General features: G+C 43.0%; 1 protein-coding gene across 10 annotated transcripts in view; it reads left to right on the top strand.

Moving 5' to 3' along the window:
- The window catches only part of CCDC178 (coiled-coil domain containing 178), a 372,333-nt gene that overhangs the window by 78,603 nt on the left and 267,372 nt on the right, over positions 1 to 26,358 (top strand). For all 10 annotated transcript variants that reach the window (XM_056521798.1, XM_056521799.1, XM_056521800.1 and 7 more), the window contains exon 5: positions 8,017 to 8,229. In XM_056521798.1, the coding sequence (XP_056377773.1) occupies positions 8,017 to 8,229 (213 nt within the window). The remainder of the gene's footprint in view (positions 1 to 8,016; positions 8,230 to 26,358) is intronic.

Here is a 26,358-nt window from a genome sequence, read left to right as displayed (position 1 = left end):
TGCAGGGGTGAGGTGGCACTGGTGCCACCTCACGATCGCCCTGATTCGTCGGCCGGATTACCGGCCGACCAATCAGGGCGCCTGCTGCGGGTGTCACTCCCGCACCCGCTCTGCCCCTCTTCCGGAGGACGTAAGCGGGTGCGGGACGTGCACCCCGGGTGCTGGGGACCCCGATCCCCGGCGTCAATGTTGGGATCGGGGCCCCAGGAGCAGCGGCGGCGGCGGCGACGACGAGGGACTGACACCATGCGCTGGATCGTTGGAGGTGAGTGACAGCCTCCTGCTGTTGCTTAGCAACAGCTCCCAGCATGCAAAAAGGGCATGCTGGGAGCTGTAGTTATGCAACAGCAGGAGGCAGACAACCACAACTCCCAGCATTCCCTTATGGGCATGCTGGGACTTATGGTTTTGCAACAGCTGGAGGCACATGTTTTCTATGGAAAAGTGTACCTTCAGCTGTTGTATAACTACAACTCCCAGCTTGCACAAACAGCTAAAGTGCATGCTGGGAGTTGTAGTGGTGCATCTGCTGGTTGCATAACTACAACTCCCAGCATGCCCGTTGGCTGTCGGTGACTGCTGAGAGTTGTAGTTTTGCAACAGCTGAAGGCACACTGGTTGTGAAACTCAGAGTTTTTTTTTACCTAACTCAGTGTTTCACGACCGGTGTGCCTCCAGCTGTTGCAAACTACAACTCAGCAGTCACCGTACACCATGCACCGTACATGCTGGGAGTTGTAGTTTTGCAACAGCTGGAGGCACACTGGTTGTGAAACACTGAGTTGGATCACAAACTCAGTGATACATAACCAGTGTACCTACAGTTGTTGCAAAACTACAACTCTCAGCAGTCACCGACAGCCAACGGGCATGCTGAGAGTTGTAGTTATGCAACAGCTGGATGTCCGTCCCCCCCCCCCCAATGTGAACGTACAGGATACACTCACATGGGCGGAGGATTACAGTAAGTATCTGGCTGCAAGTTTGAGCTGCCGCAAACTTTCTGCTGCAACTCAAACTGCCAGCGAGAAACTACTGTGAACCCCCGCCCGTGCGACTGTACCCTAAAAACACTACACTTACAAAAAATAAAATAAAAAATAAAAAACACTACATATACACATACCCCTATACAGCCCCCCTCCCCAATAAAAATGAAAAACGTCTGGTACGCCACTGTTTCCAGAACGGAGCCTCCAGCTGTTGCAAAACAACTCCCAGTATTGTCAGCCGTTGACTGTCCAGGCATGCTGGGAGTTTTGCAACAGCTGGAGGCACCCTGTTTGGGAATCACTGGCGTAGAATTCCCCTATGTCCACCCCTATGCAAGTCCCTAATTTAGGCCTCAAATGCGCATGGCGCTCTCACTTTGGAGACCTGTCATATTTCAAGGCAACAGTTAAGGGTCACATATGGGGTATCGCCGTACTCGGGAGAAATTGTGTTACAAATTTTGGGGGGTATTTTCTGCTTTTACCCTTTTTAAAAATGTAAAATTTTTTAGGTAAAAAAAAATTTTTTTTTTTACATATGCAAAAGTCGTGAAACACCTGTGGGGTATAAAGGTTCACTTAACCCCTTGTTACGTTCCCCGAGGGGTCTAGTTTCCAAAATGATATGCCATGTGTTTTTTTTTTTGCTGTCCTGGCACCATAGGGGCTTCCTAAATGCGGCATGCCCCCAGAGAAAAATTTGCTTTCAAAAAGTCAAATGTGACTCCTTCTCTTCCGAGACCTGTAGTGCGCCAGCAGAGCACTTTTCACCCCCATATGGGGTGTTTTCTGAATCAGTAGAAATTGGGCTTCAAATTTTTAGGGGTATTTTCTGCTATTACCCTTTTTAAAAATTAAAACATTTTGGGAAAACAAGCATTTTAGGTAAAAATGTTTATTTTTTTTGGACATTTGCAAAAGTCGTGAAACACCTGTGGGGTATTAAGGTTCACTTTATCCCATGTTACATTCCCCGAGGGGTCTTTTTTCCAAAATGGTATGCCATGTGTTTTTTTTTTGCTGTTCTGGCACCATAAGGGCTTCCTAAATGCAACATGCCCCCCAAAAACCATTTCAGAAAAACGTACTCTCCAAAATCCCCTTGTCGCTCCTTCGCTTCTGAGGCCTCTACTGCGCCCGCCGAACACTTTACATAGACATATGAGGTATGTCCTTACTCAAGAGAAATTGGGCTACAAACACAAGTAAAAATTTTGTCCTTTTACCCCTTGTAAAAATTAAAAAATTGGGTCTACAAGAACATGTGAGTGTAAAAAATGAAGATTGTGAATTTTCTCCTTCACTTTGCTGCTATTCGTGTGAAACACCTAAAGGGTTAAAACACTTACTGAATGTCATTTTGAATACTTTGGGGGGTGTAGTTTTTATAATGGGGTCATTTATGGGGTATTTCTAATATGAAGACCCTTCAAATCCACTTCAAACCTGAACTGGTCCCTGAAAAATACTGAGTTTGAAAACTTTGTGAAAAATCGGAAAATTGCTGCCCTCTGGTGTCTTCCAAAAGTAAAAACATGTAAATTTTATGATGCAAACATAAGTAGACATATTGTATATGTGAACCAAAAAAAAATGTATTCGTAATATCCATTTTCCTTACAAGCAGAAAGCATCCCAGAGTTATTAATGTTTAAAGTGACAGTGGTCAGATGTGCAAAAAACGCTCCGGTCCTTAAGGCCAAAATGGGCTCCGTCCTGAAGGGGTTAAGGTGAAAATGGTCTTGGGGATTAACCCCTTAAGGACCAGGCCATTTTACACCTTAGAACCAGAGCGTTTTTTGAACATCTGACCACTGTCACTTTAAACATTAATAACTCTGGAATGCTTTTAGTTATCATTCTGATTCCGAGATTGTTTTTTTTATGACATATTCTACTTTAACATAGTGGTAAATTTTATGGTAACTTGCCTTTGTTGGTGAAAAATCCCCAAATTTTATGAAAAAATTGAAAATTTTGCATTTTTCTAACTTTGAAGCTCTCTGCTTGTAAGGAAAATGGATATTCCAAATAATTTTTTTTTTATTCCCATATACAATATGTCTATTTTATGTTTGCATAATAAAATTTATGAGTTTTTACTTTTGGAAGACATCAGAGTTCTTCAAAGTTCAACAGCAATTTTTCCAATTTTCCAGGGGATTTTGGAGAGTACGTTTTTCTGAAATGGTTTTTGGGGGTTTTTGGCATGTTGCTTTTAGGAAGCCCCTATGGTGCCAGAACAGCACCCCCCCCCCACATGGCATACCATTTTGGAAACTAGACCCCTTGAGGAACGTAACAAGGAATTAAGTGAGCCTTAATACCCCACAGGTGTTTCACGACTTTTGCGATTTGCGCCGATCGCCGACATGGGGGTGGGGGGGGGGTGGTCTAAAGACCCCCCTGGGCATTTGCGCGGGGTGCCTGCTGATAGATATCAGCAGTCACCCGGTCCGGTCCCCGCCCGGCGCGCGGCGGGATGCGAAATTCCCACAGACGTATGAGTACGTGCCTGGTCCTTAAGACCCAGGGCGCAGGGACGTACTCATACGTTCCTGGTCCTTAAGAGGTTAAAGGGGTATTCCAGGAAAAAACTTTTTGTTTTATATATCAACTAAACAACAAAACCCCAAGGGGGATACTAGGGTCAATTTAATCACAACTATTTTAGGGGGACCCCCCTAGGGGAACCCTTAACTAAATACCCCCCAATTAAAATATACCTTTTATTATTCCATCTAAAATGTAGATTGTGATACACATAATTATGTGATTCTGCAAGTGGATGTAATGACACCACCACTAACTTTTAAAACCACAGTTGCCACCGTACTACTTGGCTCCTGTACTTGTCTATTGTAAGCTCCTAGGTGCTACAGAGTGAGCGTGGGTAGCTCAATCTCCTATCTATTGGGAGCCCTTCCAACGTTTCACTGGCTCCCCAGCTTCGTCAGGAAAGTATGGCTGCTTGTTAAAATCACCAAAATTTAGCCCTCCCTTCCAACGTTTCACTGGCTCCCCAGCCGCCATACTTTCCTGACGAAGCTGGGGAGCCAGTGAAACGTTGGAAGGGAGGACTAAATTTTGGTGATTTTAACAAGCAGTAGCCACCGGCTCCCAATAGATAGGAGATTGAGCTACCCACGCTCACTCTGTAGCACTTAGGCGCTTACAATAGACAAGTACAGGAGCCAAGGAGTACGGTGGCAACTGTGGTTTTAAAAGTTAGTGGTGGTGTCATTACATCCACTTGCAGAATTACATAATTATGTGTATCACAATCTACATTTTAGATGGAATAATAAAAGGTATATTTTAATTGGGGGGTATTTAGTTTAGGGTTCCCCTAAATTGTTGTGATTATATATCAACTGGCTCCAGAAAGTTAAACAGATTTGTAAATTACTTCTATAAAAAAATCTTTATCCTTTCAATAATTATCAGATGCTGAAGTTGAGTTGTTGTTTTCTGTCTGGCAGCAACAGTACTCTCTGCTGACATTTCTGCTTGTCTCGGGAACTGCACAGAGTAGAAGAGGTTTGCTATGGGGATTTGCTTCTAAACTGGGCGGTTCCCGAGACATGTGTCATCAGAGAGCACTTAGACAGAAAAGAACAACTCAACTTCAGCAGCTAATAAGTACTGAAAGGATTAAGATTTTTTAATAGAAGTAATTTACAAATCTGTTTAACTTTCTGGAGTCAGAAGTTTTTTTTCCTGGAATACCCCTTTAAGCTAGGTTGTATAATGGTAAATACAATAACTCTTTGCTTACTTTCAAATTCAATACTGTAAAAAGAAATCAGTAATAATTAGAAATTATTTTAGTATACAGAACACAATAGTCAAAATATAAAATTAAAAATGGCAGACAAGAAGACAGATTCTTTATGTATTTAAAGCTTTCAGCAGGGCTTTGTGATATCTCTCTGTGGAGAAATGTGAAGACGAAATGAAAATTGTAGAGAGATTGCAGACACTGAAGTTTTATCTTCAAGTATGCACTTGAAATAGCACTAATGTTTCAGCTACTGAAGGCTCAGCACAATTAACACTTAAAGGATTTTGTCAAGACGTCTGCACCATTTGGTTTGTTTTATTAGGCTTCTTCTCTTCTGCAGTATACAGTGTTTTGTTTGTGTCTCTGCATCTTTAGTTATAATAGTTATTAACCCTTAACAGTATGAAATATATCTGTACACTACGTTACACAGTGACAGGAGTAGTTTCTGGAAGATGCATATCCCATCCAGCAAAAGCTGGGTGAGATATGGAAAATCCAGGAGTAGTATGAAATCCGTAGCATACCATAGCTGCTAGAGAACTTTGATAAAGCCAGTTTCTGGCCTGGATTTTTATACATTTGCAGGCAGGTTGGTAGTGTAGCCTGTCATTCCTTTCATGGCCAGTCCAGGTTTTCCATTTCGTTTAAGTCAGCACAGGTGTTGGCAAACATATTTAAAGGGGTACTCCACCCCTAGACATCTTATCCCTTATCCAAAGGATAGGGGATAAGATGTCTGATCACGGGGGTCCCGCCGCTGGGGACCCCCGCATTCTACCATGCGGGGGGGACCCCCGCATTCTACAGCTGCCACGCCCCCTCCCTTTGACTTACATTGAGGGGGCGGGGTGTGACGTCACACAGGGGGCGGAGTCGTGGCGTCACGATCTTCAGTCCCCGTGGTATGGATGGTATTAGCCTGAGGGCCTCCAGCGGTTCCGGAAGCCGTTACATGTGGGTGCGGGACCCCCGTGATCAGACATCTTATCCTTATCCCCTATCCTTTGGATAGGGGATAAGATGTCTAGGGGCGGAGTAACCCTTTAAGAGCTAATTCCTGGGCTTACAAAAGGAGTGTAACTCACTTTGCAGGAGAGGCAATGAAGAACTCTAGTTGGAATCCTAAGGTCTGTAACTTCTAAGGCATGGTTCATTTCACAATTTTTACATCCAAATAGTTAATACTTTTTACCAAAAGAGCGTCTACAATCGTATTAATAGTCTTATCCATCGACTTCTATAGAAAAATCCTGTTTAATGGTACGTTCACACGCGCGGATTTTCCCAGCGTATTTAGCTGCGGATCCGCTGGCGAAGGCCCACTCTATGCTGGCTTTACATGTGCCTGCTGGTAGCGGCAATACGCCACTACCAGCAGACACAGTGCAGCTATGTGCACGGCGTACTCGCACATCGCGGCGGCTCTCCCTTCTTTGAGCTAGGCAGAGAGCTCCCGCGATGTGCGAGTGTACTGCGACTCGCACATCGCAGGGTGTCTGCTGGTAGCGGCATATTGCCGCAACGAGGAGGCACATGTAAAGCCAGCATAGAGCGGGCCTTGACCAGCGGATTTGCAGCGTAAAATAAGCTGTAAATCCGCGCGTGTGAACGTACCCTTAGGGTACGTACCCTCAATGTAAACCAAATGACTGAGCACAGCTTCTAATCGGCAGTTACAAATCCTGTGCATCAAATCTGCGCAAGATCCTGTATGTCTGAACGTACCCTTTGACATGCATCAGTTTTCGTCCGATTTTGTATCCAATAGATTTTTGGTCGGGTGAAAAATCGTGGTTGTCAACGATTTTGTAACTCAATTCAAAATTGGACTGAAGTCTTTTCATATTTTCCTAACATTAATGTCTATGTACAATCATATTGAATTGAATTATTGAATGATTTCATTAGTTTAATCACACACAATTTTTTTGTTTACACATGCGCAGTGGCTTCAGAATAGTCTTTTAAGATCTATTAAAGTTCAAGACCGAAAGACACGATATTTAAAGTCATTCAATTTTTCTTTTTGCATCCAATTTGATCAGATTGTACACTGTCCGATTTCATCTGATTTTATAATCCTATTGTCGGATATAAAAATCGGGAACCCAGCCTAAGGGACATTTTGATTCAAAATTAAGTAGCGCATATTGATGTCTACTGATATTATTTTTTTTCCTCCACCTCTACTGTCTGTATCAAACTTATACCCTGAATATACTGTATGTATAAAGTATAATGTTGCTTTCATATTTTTAGAGTTTTCCTATGCTATATGTTCAGACACATTTCATATTGGCAAATCCCATTTTCGTTAAATTAAAAAGCATAATATAGTTATTTTGGTTTTTAAGTGGGTGTCAAGGTTCGATATATAGTTGTGTATGTCAGGGCCATATATTTGATGTATAAATCGGGGAAATTCTAAAGATCTGAATAGAGCCTAATTTGTATATCATTTTTGTAGCTGCTATACATATTATATGTTATAAATGACAGGAGAGTGGTCTCTCCTCTGGATTCTCCATATAAATGCAGGGTCTGTTATCTCCCTTTCTACAGTCACAGGAGCACCTGACTAAGCTATGCATGTATAGTAACAAAATAATCATTGGCCCTTTTTATTACTTTATTGTATTGGTCAGGAATGTTATTGTTCAATCTCTTCTTGCTGATGGTTTCATTGATATTGTTGAAGGGAGGACAATGCAAATGGACAGAATATTCACATGGTATGGCTGAAATAACAAAATAAGTTTCATTATATTCTTCTGGACTCTGTTATTACTCCTGGTGTTATGCTCTTATTGAAGTTGTCTTAGTTATAGTTTTGTAAGGTTTATTATTTTATTATTTTTATGTTAGATTTGTTGTTAAACAGATTCCTTTATTGTCTGACTGAAAATATTGAGATAGCAAGCTTATGGAACACATAGGGAGGAATTTATTATGCATTTACGCCTGGTTTTAAGTGTCAAAAAGTTGCACATTTTTGCACAAGCCCTATAGGGATTTTATGTCGTCTACACTAACTTTTAAGAAACTGGTTGTGCCCGGTGTGGGACAAGGTCTATTACAAGCATATGGCCTAAAACAGTTAAGCCGTCTCTGATTCTGAGCAACTATGGACTGTACTAAATGTTCAATGATATGAGGAATCTGGAAAGGTGTTTAAATGCAATTGCATCCTGTAGATATGATGTAAAACACTTTATAAAACAGTTTTATTGTCTTCAGATTTCTCAGAACAAGGTGGAGATTCATCTTTGAAGCTGGACACCGACGCCGTCATCTCAGAAGTCTTACAGTTGATCTGGAGGTTAGAAGCCGATCGACAAGAAGCAGAAGAGGCTTTGAAGCTAGAGAAGGAAAGGAAAGGACGTCTGATCACACAGATTGATGCTCTCTCCCAATGGAAACTATATAACTTTCCTGAAGCGGTTCAGAAAGGTACAGTGACATCTCATTTCCTTAAGATGGTAGGTCATTATGTTTATATGGACATAGCTGGACATAGCTCTGTTACATCCCTTTTAATGTGATTACTGGTCACAGTAAAAAAAAAAAAAAAAAAAAAAAAAAAAAAGCAGTAGGTAATTGAACCTTAGAGGCCAAGTCCATGGTTTTGCCCTGGTCATATAAAGGGATTCTGTATCTTTTGTAAAGGCCATCAATGTGTGATCGGCATTGGTCTGAAATCTGGCAAATACACAGATGAGGAGTAGGAAGAGATGATTGTGCTAGAGAAATGCTGCAGTCTCTTCATTCTTCTGATTAAGGGGGGATCTGTGAGTCACAACTTTACTGTTCACACTTTGTTTTACAGAAAACAATATTAGGGCAGGGTCACATTGGGTTCATCTACGGCATTTTTCATTGCCGTCAGCAGTTACAGAGTGACTGCAGAGTGAGCTCCTGGCTGCGGCTGGGTAGCTCTGTGTGTCCGCTTTTAGTGGCGGATTTCTACTGGGGGAAAACTGCCACAAGAGCAGACACACAGAGCTACCTAGCCTCAGCCAGGAGCTCGCTCTGCAGTCACTCTGTGACTGCTGGCGGCGGGCACATCCGCAGCGTGAAGTACACTTTATATGCACCCTGTGTGACTCTGCCCTTAAAGGGAATGGTTCACCTAGATGTATCTTTCTGGATAGACTCATATTGTAAAATATGTTTTTTCGAGTCTGTTTCTATTCTCTTTAAAATTTTATTTTTTGTACATTATTATGGGGGCAACCATATTGCCTAAACTTTTTGCACAGCATTAAGAGATATCCTTTACAGCAGCTTTATGGACAAAAGTAGCAATGGAATGAAGAGGACCCTATTGACTTCTGTGGGAGAGTGTTCTAGGCATGTTCTGTGACTTGTGCAGGAGTCACTGTATATGTCTAAGTTATAACATAGCTAGTAAAGTAGGCAATTTGGTAAAACTGTCTACTCTACAGGGTTCCAAAATGTTGGCAGTTATGGCCTTTATGGTACCTAGTGGGACAGCTGAGATATCTGAGTTTGAGTCTGGTCCTCAGAGCCATGTCAATGTCTCTCCGTCCCTTATTGGAGATCTCCCAAGTGGGTGAGGGGCTCTTCTACCTTTACATAGACTCGCAATACAGGTGTGGAAGGCGACCAACGGGTTATATGCATTCACTGATGTCCCATCTGACCTCCCGCTATCATGTATCCCTTAACCTCAGCCCTAGACCCTCAGTATTGGACGGCCTTTAGGGTTACCGCTCTGACAAAAGTCAACAATAGACTCTCTTTTCAGCGGTCTAATTTGAGATGAGCGAAGTTACAGTGATTCGATTCATCACGAACTTCTCGGCTCAGCAGTTACTGACTTGATCGTGCATGAATTAGTTCAGCCTTCAGGTGCTCTGGTGGGCTGGAAAAGGTGGATACAGTCCTAGGAGACTCTCTCCTAGGATTGTATCTACCTTTTCCAGCCCACGGGAGCACCTGAAAGTTGGACTAATTTATGCAGGATAAAGTAAGCAACCGAGCCGCGAAGTTCGTGATGAACGAATTACTGTAAGTTCGCTCATCTCTAGGTCTAATAAATTAACACAAGTTATTTTACTACCTTTCTGTGGTCTCTAATGCTTGATTTGCTTTGGATGTACACTGCCTGCTCCGTTGTCTTCATCTCAACGTCTTGTTTGGTGTACATCCTGTTTCTGTGTACAGGAAATTCTAGCTGGGAATTCAGCCACTGTATGGGAGGTAATATAGTTAAAAGAGTACTATAGTTCTTTTTTTATTATTTCTCTGTGCCTTATCTACAAAGTCACACTGCACTCAGCACGCAGCAATGTCCCACCTGGGCTGGTGATAGGCTGAGTGCTGTGTCATTTAAGGAGCCTGGGCCCCGCTTTCTCCCTGTTGCCCAGGCTCCTTACATGACACTGTGCTCAGCATATCATCGGCCGAGGCAGGACATTTCATTCTCCCCCAAGAAGGGGAAGAAGACAAGGGAACGCACCAAGGGAATGTCGGCAGGTGAGTTAAAGTTTTTAGTTTTTTTTACGTTTCTGCAGCTCGGGCACAGAGGGAAAAAAAAAACACTACAGTACTACTTTAAGTGTAAAAGAGATATAGTTAGATGAATTACTGGCTATAGTATCTTGTACACAAGTCTGTTACATGATGTAAACTAGACAAGACATTGACCTGAAGACAACGGAGCAGTTTGCATCAAAAGTAGAAGAAAAGTATGAAAGACCAGAGAAAGGTTGTAAAATAAGTTTATTCACCCATATGTTAATTTACTAGATATTTTAAAATAGGTTTCTCTGTCGAACAACCCCTTTAAGTATTTGCTTTTTTTCATGATTCCATTGGGATGCTCATTAAGAAGCAGGTTACGTCTCCATGTATATGCTCCATTGAGCTCATTTACTAAAGGACACTTATTAATGGTGATTTGCATGTACCATTTTGCTATGATGTATGTATACAAATAGAGGAATAACATAAGAAATATTGCTTGAACAAATTGGAACATCTTGATAAATTGATTACATTGAATTAAATGCCTTTTAACCAGTTTTATAATTTGCATATTGTCAGTGGTTGTTTTTTAATTATTAGCTTGTGTCTGGAAGTGTTGTTTGCTATATTTAGCTTGGTTTAGCTCACAGTGAAACAAACCTGCTTTGTTTTATTATAGACAGTTACTGAGTTTGAGTAATGCGTCATAATAAATAGAATATTATTGCATTGGCTTCAGTGAAATATGCTTCTAAGAGTCCCTTCCATAGCATGGAGAAAGTGCACTTAACTGAACAGTACTGGGACTGTACTGGGAGATGATTTACATGGCATGTGAGGGGGAGAAGGGAATTATTAAGACCCTGGGTTTACAAGGTGCTATGTGATTAGAAAGGAAACAAACAGCAGCAGGATCACATCAAGGAAGGGGTTACATCACAAAAAAAAAGTCCTGGTGTAAGCACTGAATTGCTGATAATGCTAATAACTAAAAGAAAGGGGGCTACATTCAGGAGGCAGCACTGTGTGCATAGTAGGAAAAAAGTATTTGCACTAGGTGCAGATGCAAATAAGTTTATAGGTGGTAAGAGATAAGAGGGAAGTCTTGATTTTACCTCTCAGGTATAGTGCAAACCCTCTGGAGGAGGCAAATATGTTCAGGATACATGTACTCAGTCAAGTATAGAGGTAACAAAAAAGCCAAAAAAATGGAAAAACTGGAACTTTTCAAAGCTCCGGTCCCTGTCAGGGAGTAAGTCCAACCAAGTCAGACAAGATAAATTAAAATCAAGGCACATATCAACGTACAGCAAGTGGAGCATTTTTTTCTACTTCACTCCTGGACCAGGATACCACTGTGATCGGAGGGAACTGAGCAGCAGGACCCCACCATATATCTACATACGCTTACAGATGTTGTGCTCTTAGCGCAACATCACAGGGCGAGTGTTTACGTCCTCTAAAATCACACCTGTGTTTGACATACTTCACCAGTGGCGCTTGTGTGTCTCTCTTTTTACTTGTCTCCTTTCTTAAGTATAGAGGTAAGGAAAGAAAACCCTTCTGATATCAGACACTGCTTATCCTAATAAAATAGATTCCAAGTCAGAAGTAATGTTTAAAGTGCAACGGTCATGGATATTATACCCCCCAGACTAATAACATGATAGTATAGATGATGACACTTGTAATGCAGCTGTACTTTTGGCTGCTCTTTATCACACTTTATCAGCAGGAAAATAGTTTTATTGTGCGGTCAGCAACAGATAGGCGTGGACGGGGATCGTAATGCCCCACCTCCGCCACGCCTATCCCCTGTAAGTGAGCGCTGGGACCACTGTGTGATTGACACACAGGTTCCCACCCCCGATGTCCATGATGTGAGGTCGGGCGTGACTCCACTGAGCCTTTACATATTATGTGCACCTTTATGATATACAGTACAGTGCCCGTTCTCCTCTTCTTTCTTCTCCTGGTGCCAGAGACGCGCTGCTTCTGCTTTCACTAGAGGCAGAGAGCTCGCTCCCTGCCTCTAGCACTGCACAGGCGCACTGAGCTGGTGGCAGACAACGGGAGTGAGCGCTTTCTCTCTGCCTCTAGTTAAAGCAGAAGCAGCGTGTCTCCGGCACCAAGAGAAGAAAGAAAAGGAGAACGGGCACTGTACTGTATATCATAAAGGTGCACATAATATGTAAAGTATACTAACAACCTGTTAGTTTTTGAAATTATGCTGAGAAGCAAGTAGATCAAATTACAAATGGTGGATGTGCGGCTGTGTTTCTCTCTTTGTGTTGTACATTTGTAGTCTCTCCCTTCTTCCATAGCCTGCACTCCACTCCACCCATTTGGCCCAGGTGTTTTTAATTAGCAGGAAACTGCATAAGGGTTTCCTCCTACCATTCTCCCAGCCCTCTGGGAGTGAGCACATGGTAGGTTTCATACTGGTGTGGTTCTCTGTGGCGGCCATTGTTTCTGTGATGCTTTGTCTGTGGGGTGGAGTGGCCCAGAGCCAGGGGCTTGGTCGGGCAGTAGTGGGGCTGCCTATCCACTAGGTCACTCCGCCCATTGGGCATGGGGTCTCGGAGGCAGTGGTCGCCGCCGAGAAGCATATAGATCAAATTACAAATGGTGGATGTGCGGCTATGTTTCTCTCTTTGTGTTGTACATAAAATAATTTGTAATTTGATCTACTTGCTTCTCAGCATAATTTCAAAAACTAACAGGTTGTTAGTATACTTTACATATTATGTGCACCTTTATGATATACAGTACAGGGCCCGTTCTCCTTTTCTTTCTTCTCTTGGTGCCGGAGACACGCTGCTTCTGCTTTAACTAGAGGCAGAGAGAAAGCGCTCACTCACGTTGTCTGCCAGCAGCTCAGTGCGCCTGTGCAGTGCTAGAGGCAGGGAGCGAGCTCTCTGCCTCTAGTGAAAGCAGAAGCAGCGCGTCTCTGGCACCAGGAGAAGAAAGAAGAGGAGAACGGGCACTGTACTGTATATCATAAAGGTGCACATAATATGTAAAGGCTCAGTGGAGTCACGCCCGACCGCACAACATGGGCATCGGAGGTGGGAACCTGTGTGTCATTCACACAGTGGTCCCAGCGCTCACTTACAGGGGATCGGCATGGCGGAGGTGGGGCATTACGATCCCCGGCCACGCCTATCCGACTGTTGCTGACCGCACAATAAAACTATTTTCCTGCTGATAAAGTGTGATAAAGAGCAGCCAAAAGTACAGCTGCATTACAAGTGTCATCATCTATGTTATCATGTTATTAGTCTGCGGGGTATAATATCCATGACAGTTGCGCTTTAAATCCAAAGTGGTCTCATTTATTTGCAGTAAAATAAAATAATAAAAGGATCAATGATTAGTTTCTGGGTGCATTCCCTCTACCTCAGATTGGCCAATAATAGGAAGGGGGAGTGCAATCTGAAACATATTATTGGTCCTTTTTATTATTTTATTGTACTGCAAATAAAAAAGTCCACTTTGTATTAAAAAAATTACTTCTGGCTTAAAATAAATTTTCACTGGGATAAGCAGGCCTGACATCAGAGGGGTTTTCTTTTTTCACCTCCTTACCACGTTTCACAGGACAGGTTGCTCCCCCTCCTGTTACCCCTGAGCAGCTTTTCCACAGCATTTGATACCCCAATAATAAGGGGCATTTTTCATGTACAAGGTGAGCGACCATCTTACAGAGGCTTCTATTTATGTGGACCCTTGAGCAGGGTGATTGAGCACCAGTGTAATACACATGGCATTGTCCTCATTCAGACTCTCTCTTGTCTGCAACACCATGCAAGCCCTGCCCCCATTTCCTGTGTTCTATCTTTTTGTCTCTTCTTCTAGAGATGGAATTTCCCTGACATCAGAAAATTACATAGGTTATTACAAGGAGGGAAGTTATTTGTAAGGACTGTAGACTCAGGCTGTTGCTGATGGAGCTGGTACTGCTCCTGCTACCCCACCCCTCCCCAGCAGCCATGGCAGTGGAAGGTGAGTGCAGAGAGCTCCAGAGTCAGACCTGCTAGAGAATGGACGATGGCGCCGATAGGCATTGGCCAACTGACTACGTGGGATGTCTCTGTAGTAGGTCAGTTTGTCTTCCCTCTCAGTGGGTTTAAAAAAGGCCCCCATTTTGTGCCAGTAGTGAGGGTCTAATAAGGTGGAGAGCCAAAAGTCATCCTGATGCTGAATGGTGACAATTCGGTGGTCACTACGCAAGCAACTGAGCATGCATCGTGCCATTTTTGCAAGTGACTCAGAGGGACTCCCTTCCTCCATCTCCACTGCATACTGCCACTGTGTGTCTGGGTCCTCTGTCTCGCTTTCCTCATAACCCTCTAGCTCCTCTGGCTGCTCCTGCTCCTCCTCTCCTCTCAGATGAATAGAAAAACCACCCATTTTGCAAAACCTAACTTGTGTTCCACTGTGCCCCCCCCCCCCTCCTTCTCCAGTTCAGCCCCCACAGGGCTCAAGTGACCATGAGATGTAGGGGCCATGTCTCCAGTGCCCTGACCAGCCATTGTTTCAACACTTGTTGTAGGAAATGAAGCAGTGGAGTGATGTTGTTCATACCGTAATCCTGGCGACTGACTAATAATGTGGCTTCCTCAAAGGGCCTGAGCAAATGGCAGGTGTCATGTATGAGCTGCCACTGGTTAACATTGAAGTTACACAGTGGAGTCCCCCTATCCACTTGGATCATCAAGAAATGTGATGGCTTTTCTCTGTTCGTATAGTTGGTCCAACATATGGAGAGGGGAATTCCAACGTCTAGCAACGTCGCAAATCAGACTATGTTGGGGGATACCGTTCTGACGCTGCAGCTCAAGCAGGGTGTGCTTTGCGGTATAAAAGTGGCTGAAGTACATGCAAAGTTTCCTTCCCATTGTTAGGATGTCTTGCAAATGTGGGGAAAACTTCAGGAACCACTTGACAACCAGATTGAACATATGTGGCATGCAGGGCGCATGGCTCAGCCTTCCTTGTTGCAGCGCAGACAAGATGTTCTTTCCATTGTCAATCACCATGGTTCCCATTTCCAGTTTTTGTGGAGTAAGCCATGTTCAGATTTCTTTATGAATGACTTATAGCAGTTCCTCCCCTGTGTTACTCCGTTCGCCAAGGCAAACCATGGGGAGAACAGCGTGACACCATCATGCCCTGCATACATGGTATGCTGAAGGAGCACTGAAACTTGTCCATGCAGTGGAGGCTGAGGACACAGTGGAGGATGAGGAGGGGGAGTCGCACACTGTCACAGGACCAGTGGCCTGAGAGCGTGGAGGAGGAAGTGGCGTGACCTGTCCATGTTGCTGTTGTGGCTATGCAGGAACCACGTTCACCCAGTGGGCCGTAAAGGACATGTATTGTCCCTGACCATAGTTACAGCTCCAGACGTCGGTGCTGCCGTGCACTTTGGTACACACAGACAGGCTCAAGGACTGGCCCACAGTCTCCTCCACAAAATTGTGCAGGGCTGGTACTGCCTTCTTCGCAAAGAAATGATGGCTTGGGACTCTCCACCTCGGCTTGGCACAAGCCATCAGTTCTCTGAAAGGTGCAGAGTCCACCACTTGAAAAGGGAGGGACTGCAGCACCAGCAACTTGGACAGGAGCACATTCAGCTTCTGCACCGTTGGATGAGTGGGCGCATACTGTTGTCTCTTGGACATGGCTTCGCCGATGGATTGTTGGCGGAATGACTGACTAAAAGTAGGAGGAGCAGGAGCATCTAGAGCGACAGAAGGAGGGTATGACACACAGCTCCCTTTCAGCCGAGGTGGTGGAGCCTTGGCTGTCTGAAAGAGGGAGCGGATGGCCACTGGGTGATGCAGCAGGCTGGACCACTACATCGGAGCCACGGTTCTCCCAGGCCACTTTATGGTGGTGCAGCATATGTTGACACAGGGCCGTGGTGCCAACATTGGGACATTGGCCACGTTTCACCTTCTGGTGACACATCTTGCATGTGGCTATGTTTAATCTCCTCCGGATGCTTGATGAAAAATGCCACATCGCCGAGTAGCTGATTTTCCCACCAACAGTCCGCACTAATTGACTGCTACTTCTGCTGTCTCCAGGAACCCCTGTTCCACTACCTCCCGGGAAGGTATGCTGCCTCGAAGCAGGTGATCTCCCTTGGGCACATTTGGCTCCAGAATTTCCACTTCTGCCACCACGCTGACTGCCAACCATGCTACCACCTTGCTGGCCCAGCTGCTGCCTCATGGCAACCTGCAACCCTTTTCTCCTGATTATGTGGATGAAGCCCCTTCTGCACCAGGCTCCCAATTGCAATCGGCTTCATCATCATCAACAAGTGTCTGCATGTCACTGATGTCCTCCTCAGGTTCCCCAACAGTGTCTGGCAAACCACCAGAACGCTGGCAAAACCACCTCCCACGTCACTCTCCTCATCACTTGCCCACCTAGCGGAGGATGTGGCGAATGTCTCCTCCACTTCTTGGCTGGGCAGTAGCTGCTGACTGTCCTCTATTAGATCATCCTCAGTGAATAGTTGAGCTGAACTCACAGCATAAGATACTTCTGTAAGGGAGGGAACAGCATGGGACAGAGGCAATGGGAGGACAGGGACTGCTCCCGGGCCATGCCAACTGAGGGTTGTGTCTGAGGTACCCACTGACTGTTGACTGGGGGTATCAGATGTCACTTGTGATGAAGTGGATGATTGTGTTAACCAATCGATGACTGCAGATGGATTGCTGGTTGAGACACGACTGCTAGCTGATACTGGGAGCTCAGGCCTCTCGCTGTGACTCCTGCTGCCACTCGCCCCTAATCTGCTGCAACCTCTGCCTGCGCCTGATGTATTTAGGCATCTGCCACTCCTCTGTGCACGTCCTGGCACTTCTCTTCCTGGCATATTTAGTACGTATATGAGGGGAGTACAATACGCTTCACAGTATTTGTCTAGAACAGCAGCAGGAGTACAATACGCTTCACAGTATTTGTCTAGAACAGCAGCAGGTGTGTACTTTTGGATGGTCTTTTCCAGTAACTAGACCCTTAGGACTTTATCAGGAACAAACTAGTACAACACTTAGAAGTATGTATGTGGTATTCACTTATGAGGGCAGAAAAATGCGCTACAGAACGCTTAAAAAAAAAGTATTTGTGTACAAAACCAGCCGACCGGTGAGTACCTTTGCCTGGCCTTTCATAGTATCTAGGCCCTTGAGACTTTAACAGGAGCAAAATAGTACACCACTTAGACGTACATATGTGGTATGCACTTACGAGGGGAGAAAAATGTGCTACAGTACGTTTAAAAAGTATTTGTGCACAACACCAGCAGTACACACCTGTGCTGCAGCACACAGTCGCTGTGTACTACACCCAAAATTGCACTTTCTCTCTGTCTCACTCCCTTTCCTATCAGTGCTTCTAGGCAGGATTTGTGCTTGGGCTGAATCTGTTCTTCTGTGCAACACACTGCTCTCTGTCCCTCTCTGTAATAGAATGCTGTAGACAGTGACTGGGAGGTAAATCGCTGCAGTAAGAATGCTTTTCTGTGAAACACACACTTCCCTCTTTCCCTTTCTCTGTGCAACAGAACGCTGACTTGACTAGGAGGTGAAAAAGCTTTTCTGTGCAACACACAGCGCTGTCTGTCCCTATCTATTTCTCTGCAGTGAAAGGCTGAAGTGACGGGTCGCAATATGGCTGCCGATTATATAGGGCTGTGACATCACAGGGGTGACTGGCAGCTGATAGGCTGCATCCTGCATGTGATTCAGGGTCATCCCGCCTACCCTTGTTCCCGCCTTCCCAGGATTCCTTGCCCCATGTCCTCACATGTGGATCCACCATTTTAGATGCCCTGAAGCCCGGACCGCACTAAATGGAGTTTAATGAAGCGATTCGCGCGATAGAATCACGGCGATATTCTCATTTGTTGCAAATCAAATTTTTCTTAAAATTCGTAATGAATTTAGATTCGTCAGATTCGATTTGCTCATCCCTAGTACTAACCACTGAGTCACCTTGCTGTGCATATGTCATGGCATGTTTAGGAATTAATCATAATGGCCCTGATTTATGGCCCCGGGTTATTTTCACACGTATTTATCAATGTTTCGCACATGTCGGGAAAATTCTGTCGCACGATATTAAATTCTGTTGCACGGGGGAAAAAAAGTGTTGCACAGGAAAAATAAAGCTTAAAGCAAATAAATAAAGCAAAGTAACTGTACACCAGGACGTAACTTTACATTCATGGTCGTTAATGGGTTAACAAACAAAAAGTAAAAAAAAAAGGAAATGAAAGCCAAGATTAAAAAAAAAAGAGAAATTAAAAAAGAAAAAACTAATAAAAAGTGAAAAATGTTATATAAAAAGCTACTAAGGGGACAAAGTAACAGGATTTTCAAAAAACCCCACACTTTTTAACAGATTCCCCACACCTCAAGGCAGTCGGGTTTTCAAGTTCAGTAATTCACTATTTTTCTGGTGGGTTTTTAAATACAACTGTCGTGTTTCCAGGAAAATGTTGGGGATGCGCCCCTAATTATGCAAACCACACTCCTTTTGTCAGGTTAAAAAAAGACTCTGAGTAATTGGAAAACCGTCGGGATTTTACTAGTGAAATGTGTCGCAGAGGACGTGTGACACAAATTGTGTTGCATGACCCGATAAAAAGAGTCGAGATCATGTTAGTAAATCAGGGCTAATATATAATATACTATTTTGTGTTGTGTTAAACTCTCTACATGAGCATTAAAAGGAATCTGCAACCAAAATTGGTCTATTTAAAGGCTTGAGAAAGCGGGCTGAACCGCGAAAGGAGCGCTGCTTTGCCTCGGCCGGTCAGTCAGCTAACGCTGACCGCATCTCTCTACCCTTACTTCAGTATGTTTTAAAGTGTTCATCTAATAAAAAAGACGTTTTACATCTCCATTGGGTGAGTGGAATCTATTTTCTCTACAAATGTATGGTCTATTTAAAGGGGTCATTCCATTGTGGCAACTCTTGTTCTTCTGCCCTGTCAGGGTATATAGATGTCATTTAGGATCACCCTCTGTCATCCAGAGCCAATGCACAGATTGTCTTGAGTTCTAGAGAATTCATTAGAATGTGTGCTGTGTAATAGAGCCCTGCGCAGGACTGGCTTTTCAATCCCCCTCCCGCCCATTCCCGATGACTTTTTTAACCAATCCCACCCGCTCCCACCAAATTGTTTGTCCAATCCTGCATAGGAATGTACAGACACTAGTGCAATGCTTTGCACATACTCCCCATGTATAGCAGTGTGTGTAGTACACACACTGCTATACATGGGGAGTATGTGCAGAGCATTGCACTCTAGTATACACAGAGGCCCTGGGTCACTGACCGATGCAATGCTCTGCACATACCTGGCCTATGGGATGTATGGGACTTTTTGATAGCTTTTTATTATTTTTGTTATGGCATATGATGTGACCAAAATACACAATTTTGGACTTTAGTATTTATTTTACGTGTACACCAACGACCGTGCATTTTAAATAACATTATATTTTTATAGTTCAGACATTTACGCACGCGGCAATACCACATACTTTTTTATTTATTTATTTACATTATTTTAGTGAAAAAATGGAAAGGGGGGATTCAAGATTTTATTAGGGAAGGGGTTAATGTGAAGGGGTTACAACATTTTTTTTAACTTTTTGTTAAAGGGTATTTGCAGACTGCAGAGCATTGCACCCTAGAGACTGTAGAAGACCCTATGGTGCAATGCTCTGCAGTCTGCACATACCCTTCATGTGTATAACAGTGTGTGTGTCTGTATGTACATTGCTATACAGGTGGAGGTATGTGCAGAGCATTGCACCATTGTCTGTAGTACAGACTAGGGTGCAATGCTCTGCACATACCCCATATGGGAGGGTATGTGCAGACTGCAGAGCATTTCACCCTAAGGTCTGTAGAAGACGCTATGGTGCAATGCTCAGACTGCATTGCCCAATTGCTTCTTGACAAAGCCACAGCAGTGGCGAAACGTTGAGGGGGGCATTGTGTTCATGATTTTAACCTCTGTGTGCATCAGCCCTTAATAAATAGCATCTACTGCAGAGATGCCTATATCTACGTACTGTAACACTATTACAAAGTGCTGATGTGTATTGGCCGATACATTTAACTCCTGTTCATTAAGAAAAGAGGGACAGAATGCACACAGTATTTTAATCTTGTGTGTTTTTTTTCACCCAATAAAGATAAGATAGTGCACTTTATTTTAGTTGGTTGGTAAATTTAGGGTATTAGGGACCACCTAATGTGGTTTATAGTTTATTGCAATGTTCAGACTGCAGACACACGGACGGAGGCCCTGGGAGGATCACCGCAGCACAGCACACAGTGTGTGCTGTAGAAGATGGACAATTTAAATAGGGTATGATCTCATGGTGCAGATAAAACCCCACCCACATGCAGTGGTCATTGACCACACCTAGGCACCCAGCAGTACAATAGAGCTGTCAGTACCATGCCCACCCTGTAATGATGAATGATTTCATCTCTTCCAGGTGCAGGTATATATAGAAAAGCTGGAAGTCCGAGCTGGACATATAAGCTCATTTTGACTGCTCTAGCAGGATATGTAGTACTCAATGGGGGAAATTTATCAATATGTATCTCTGTGCAGCCACTTCACAGACTTTTCTCTGTTGCTGTATTTTTGGCTTATGTGCCACCAAATTTATCAAAACTGTGCAAGACTTTGATAAATTTTGCAGAAATGAGAAATCACCTCAGAACTTGCTGTAGGATGTCATTTTTCTAAGGCAAAACAAAAGGGGTATAAATTTGAGTTTTTTTTGGGGGCCATATTTTTTGTGCCTTTTTAAAAAAGACACCGTAAATAAATCTTGTCCACTGCACAGTCAAGAATGAAGCACTGCATTTCATAGTCACTTTTTCCAAAGTTGTCTATTTTGAAATTACGCAAAAACTGACTGCTCAAAAACTTAATGCCAAATTCCAGCCAATAAAATGTCAGGAAGGCAATGATAAATCTCCCCCTATGTGTATGTGTGTGTGTGTCTGCATGTGTGGTAACTGGGTGGTGCAGGTAACAGTGTAGGGTATGCTGGTATTAACCCTCTCTTGTTAACTCTACCGCCAACCGTCCCACAAACGGTAGGGAAAAATAAAGGAGTGTCCACAGCAGATATTGATGAAAACCGGAATAAACTTTACTGCATATTTTATACAACTGCATGTAACAAAACAGTCTTTGTATAGAGGACCGTAGTTCAGGTTCCTCACAGGTTTGCTGGGACTTCTAAGTACAATGAGCTTGGATTTGCTAGCCACTGTACTACTGGTTTGAGGATAATTGAGTTGCAGTAGTCACACAGGATTTTAGTAGTTTGAGCTGGATGACTCACAGTTTAGTGGCTGCGGAAGATAAGGCTTCAGGCCTAGCTTGAATTGGTGATGAGATATTAGTTGTGCTTGCTCTGATAGTCCGGAACTAAAGAGTGAATTAAGTGGCAGCAGCCCCTTTTATATTAAGGGGGTGGGACAAAGCTCATTGGATAGCCAAACCTGTCAGTCCTGAACTCTGGGTATATCACATGACCCAAAGGTCCTTAAACCATAGCATAACATAAATTAAAGGCACGTGGCCTCTAAGGTCCTATGCAGAGGTATCCTAGATTAATTAAATATATAAATATATACATGAACTATTACCATATTAAGAGGCGACTAGGGGTTAGCCCTTCATGAGAGCCCATTAGCATGGAGGGACTCTGGCTGAGGGGACTCCAGACAAAGGGACAGGACCAAGTCCTGTACAGGGACACCCAAACCCCCTTACTTTAAAATAAGTCGTGCTCGACGAAGGTCCCCAAAGACAGAGGGACAGAATGATAAAGTCCAAAACAGTCCTGGGCATAATTAAGAATGTTCTTAATCAGGCTGTAGATGAATAACAACAAAGAGTCCATACAAGCTCTAAAACTGATATACAACAGAAGTGTTGGAGAGTATATCACGAACAGGATGGTATGGATTTAACTATATATCCTTTTAGTATCTCCATTTGACTTTACTTTATTATGCCCCTATTGACTATGCATGAAATTTAATACCGAATAACATTTGATTGATATGTTATTATTTTTTTTTCTTTTCTTGACTGACAAATAGACTAATATACAACTAGAAGTATGTATAATGACCAGAAGAACAATCTCACTTACTATTTTGTTCTATACCGCATTATCATTATACCACATATTTATTACCTACTTGTTTCAGATTGGATTGCCTGAGGCTTTCTGACAAATGCCTTAGCTACTAGGGTCTATAGGTATTACACTCTTACCCCTAGAACTCTGTTTAGATAACACTTACATACGGTTACCTTTCTGGATACGTGCATTTTAGTGTGCTTCAGGAGCATCTTCTGGCCAGGAAGAGCATCCTGAACACATAAAGGACAAAAGAACACATGTTAGTGCATAAACAGTAGTATGGAACTGGAATATAGCATGTTACAGTCCCTAAGAAATATTTTTGTTGTTTTTTGTGAGCTATATTTTGGAATTATGTGTACTGAACTTTATTGGAAGGTACACTAATGAGAGTTATATGGTGTACTATGTGTACAATATATTGGATTAAGTCAGTCTTGGTATCTGAGAGGAATGTTTCCCTGTAGGCGCTAGTGAGAGGTTATAGAAATGTTACTCCGAGAGGAGCTGGAAGAGTACCTTAAACCCTTAAGGGCCCAGCCCATTTATACCTTAAGGACCCGGCCATTTTTTGAATATCTGACCACTGTCACTTTAAACAGTAATAACTCTGGCATGCTTTTACTTTTCATTCTGATTCCGAGATTGTTTTTTTGTGACATATTCTACTCTATGTTAGTGTTAAAATTTTGTCGATACTTGAATCATTTCTCAGTGAAAAATTTAAAAATTTGATAAAAAAATTGCAAATTTTGCATTTTTTTTACTTTGAAGCTCTCTGCTTATAAGGAAAATTGATATTCCAAATAAATTATATATTGGTTCACATATACAATATGTCTACTTTATGTTTGCATCATAAAGTTAAAACAAAAGGAAAAATAGCCAGCACAACAACCTAATACACAGGTGCCCGCTGCTGTGGCAAATACAAAATGTGCAAAAAAGAAAGTTGCAACAGCACTCTTGGTCAAAAAATTTAGACTCTTAGCGCATTTTGATCAAAAAGTGCGCTAAGAGCCTCCATTTTTTGACCAAGAGTGATGTTGCAACTTTCTTTTTTGCATCATAAAGTTGACATGTTTTTACTTTTGGAAGACATCAGAGGGCTTCAAAGTTCAGCAGCAATTTTCTAATTTTTCAAGAAATTTCAAAATCGGAATTTTTCAGGGACCAGTTCAGGTTTTAAGTGGATTTGAAGGGCCTTCATATTAGAAATACCCCACAAATGACCTCATTATTAAAACTGCACCCCTCAAAGTATCCAAAATGACATTCAGTAAGTGTGTTAACTCTTTAGGTGTTTCACAGGAATAGAAGCAAAGTGAAGGAGAAAATGCAAAATCTTCATTTTTTACACTCTCATGTTTTTGTAGACCCAGTTTTTGAATTGTTACAAGTGGTAATAGGAGAAAAAGACCCCCAAAATTTGTAACCCAATTTCTCTCGAGTAAGGAAATACCTCATATGTGTATGTAAAGTGTTCGGCGGGTGCAGTACAGGGCTCAAAAGGGAAGGAGCGACAATGGGATTTTGGAGTGTGAATTTTGCTAAAATGGTTTTTGGGGGGCATGTCACATTTAGGAAGCCCCTATGTTGCCAGAACAGCAGAAAACACCACATGGCATACCATTTTTGAAACTACACCCCTCAAGAAACGTAACAAGGGGTCCAGTGAGCCTTAACACCCCACAGGTGTTTGACGACTTTTCATTAAAGTCGGATGTGTAAATGAGAAAAAAAAAATTTAATTAAAGTGCATTTTTCCCCCAAATTTACCATTTTTACAAAGGGTAATGGGAGAAAATGTCCACCCAAATTTGGAATCTATTCTGAGTATGGAAATACCCCATGTTAGGATGTAAAATGCTCTGCAGGCGAACTACAATGCTCAGAAGAGAAGGAGTCACATTTAGCTTTTGGAAAGCAAATTTAGCTGAAATGGTTTTTGGGGGGCATGTCGCATTTAGGAAGCCCCTATGGTGCCAGAACAGCAAAAAAAAAAAACACATGGCATACTATTTTGGAAACTACACCCCTTATGGAACGTAACAAGGGGTACAGCGAGCCATAACACCTCACAGGTGTTTGACGACTTTTTGGTAAAGTTGGATGTGTAAAGGAAAAAAAATTTTTTTTTTCAATAAAATGCATTTTTCCCCCCCAAATTCTACATTTTTACAAGGGGTAATAGGAGAAAATGACCCCCAACATTTGTTAATTTTTTCTGAGTATGGAAATACCCCATGTGTGGACGTTAAGTGCTCTGCTGGCGCACTACAATTCTCAGAAGATGAGGAACGCCATTGAGCTTTTGAAAAGAGAATTTGTTTGGAATGGAAGTCAGGGGCCATGAGCGTTTACAAAGCCCCCCGTGGTGCCAGAACAGTGGACCCCCCCCACAGGTGACCCCATTTTTTAAACTACCTCCCCCTCACAGAATTTAATAAGGGGTGCAGTGAGTATTTACACCGCACTGGAGTTTGACAGATCTTTGGAACAGTTGGCTGTGCAAATGAAAATTACAATTTTTCATTTTCACGGACCACTGTTCCAAAAATCTGTCAGGCACCTGGGGTGTAAATGCTCACTGCTCCCCTTATTACATTACATAGGGGGTGTAGTGTCCAAAATGGGGTCACATGTGGGGGGTCCATTGTTCTGGCACTATGGGGGCTTTGTAAACACACGTGGCCTTCAATTCCGGACAAATTTTCTCTTCAAAAGCCCAATGGCGCTCCTTCTCTTCTGAGCATTGTAGTGCGCCAGCAGAGCACTTTACATCCACATATGGGGTATTTTCTTACTCAGAAGATATGGTGTTACAAAATTTGAGGGGCTTTTTTCCTATTTTCCTTTGTGAATATGAAAAATTTAGGGTAACACCAGCATTTTAGTGTAAAACATTTTTTTTTTTCATTTTCCCATCCAACTTTAATGAAAATTTGTCAAACACCTGTGGCGTGTTAAGGCTCACTATACCCCTTGTCACGTTCCGTGAGGGGTGTAGTTTCCAAAATGGGGTCACATGTGGGTATTAATTTTTTTGCATTTATGTCAGAACCGCTGTAAAATCAGCCACCCCTGTGCAAATCACCAATTTAGGCCTCAAGTGTACATGGTGCGCTCTCACTCCTGAGCCTTGTTGTGCGTCCGCAGAGTATTTTACGCCCACATATGGGGTATTTCCGAACTCAGGATAAATTGCGTTACAAATTTTGGGGGTCTCTTTTTGCTTTTACTGCTTGTGAAAATAAAAAGTATGGGGCAACACCAGCATGTTAATGTAAAATTTTACATTTTTTTTAACTAACAGGCTGGTGTAGCCCCCAACTTTTTCTTTTCATAAGGGGTAAAAGGAGAAAAAGCCCCCAAAATTTGTAGTGCAATTTCTCCCGAGTACGGAAATACCCCATATGTGGCGCTAAACTGTTTCCTTGAAATACGACAGGGCTCCGAAGTGAGAGAGCGCCATGCGCATTTGAGGACTACATTAGGGATTGCATATGGGTGGACATAGGGGTATTCTACACCAGTGATTCCCAAACAGGGTGCCTCCAGCTGTTGCTAAACTCCCAGCATGCCTGGACAGTCAGTGGCTGTCCGGAAATGCTGGGAGTTTTTGTTATGCAACAGCTGGAGGCTCCTTTTTGGAAACACTGCCGTACAATATGTTTTTCATTTTTATTGGGGGGGGGGGAGGAGGGGGGACTGTGTAAGGGGGTGTATATGTAGTGTTCAACACAAACGAATGTCCAGCACCAAGTATGCGGATAAAATCTTTTCGTTTATTGAATTTCACAGGACAAACAGGTACAATAAGTCTTTCTTTAGAAAGGAGCAGCTGGAGGCTCCTTTTTGGAAACAC

The sequence above is a fragment of the Hyla sarda genome, chromosome 5, assembly GCF_029499605.1.
Source record: "Hyla sarda isolate aHylSar1 chromosome 5, aHylSar1.hap1, whole genome shotgun sequence".
In the NCBI taxonomy this organism is placed as follows: Eukaryota; Metazoa; Chordata; class Amphibia; order Anura; family Hylidae; genus Hyla; species Hyla sarda.
Note: the sequence above shows the minus strand (reverse complement) of the source record. Positions and strands in the feature narration are given on the sequence as shown.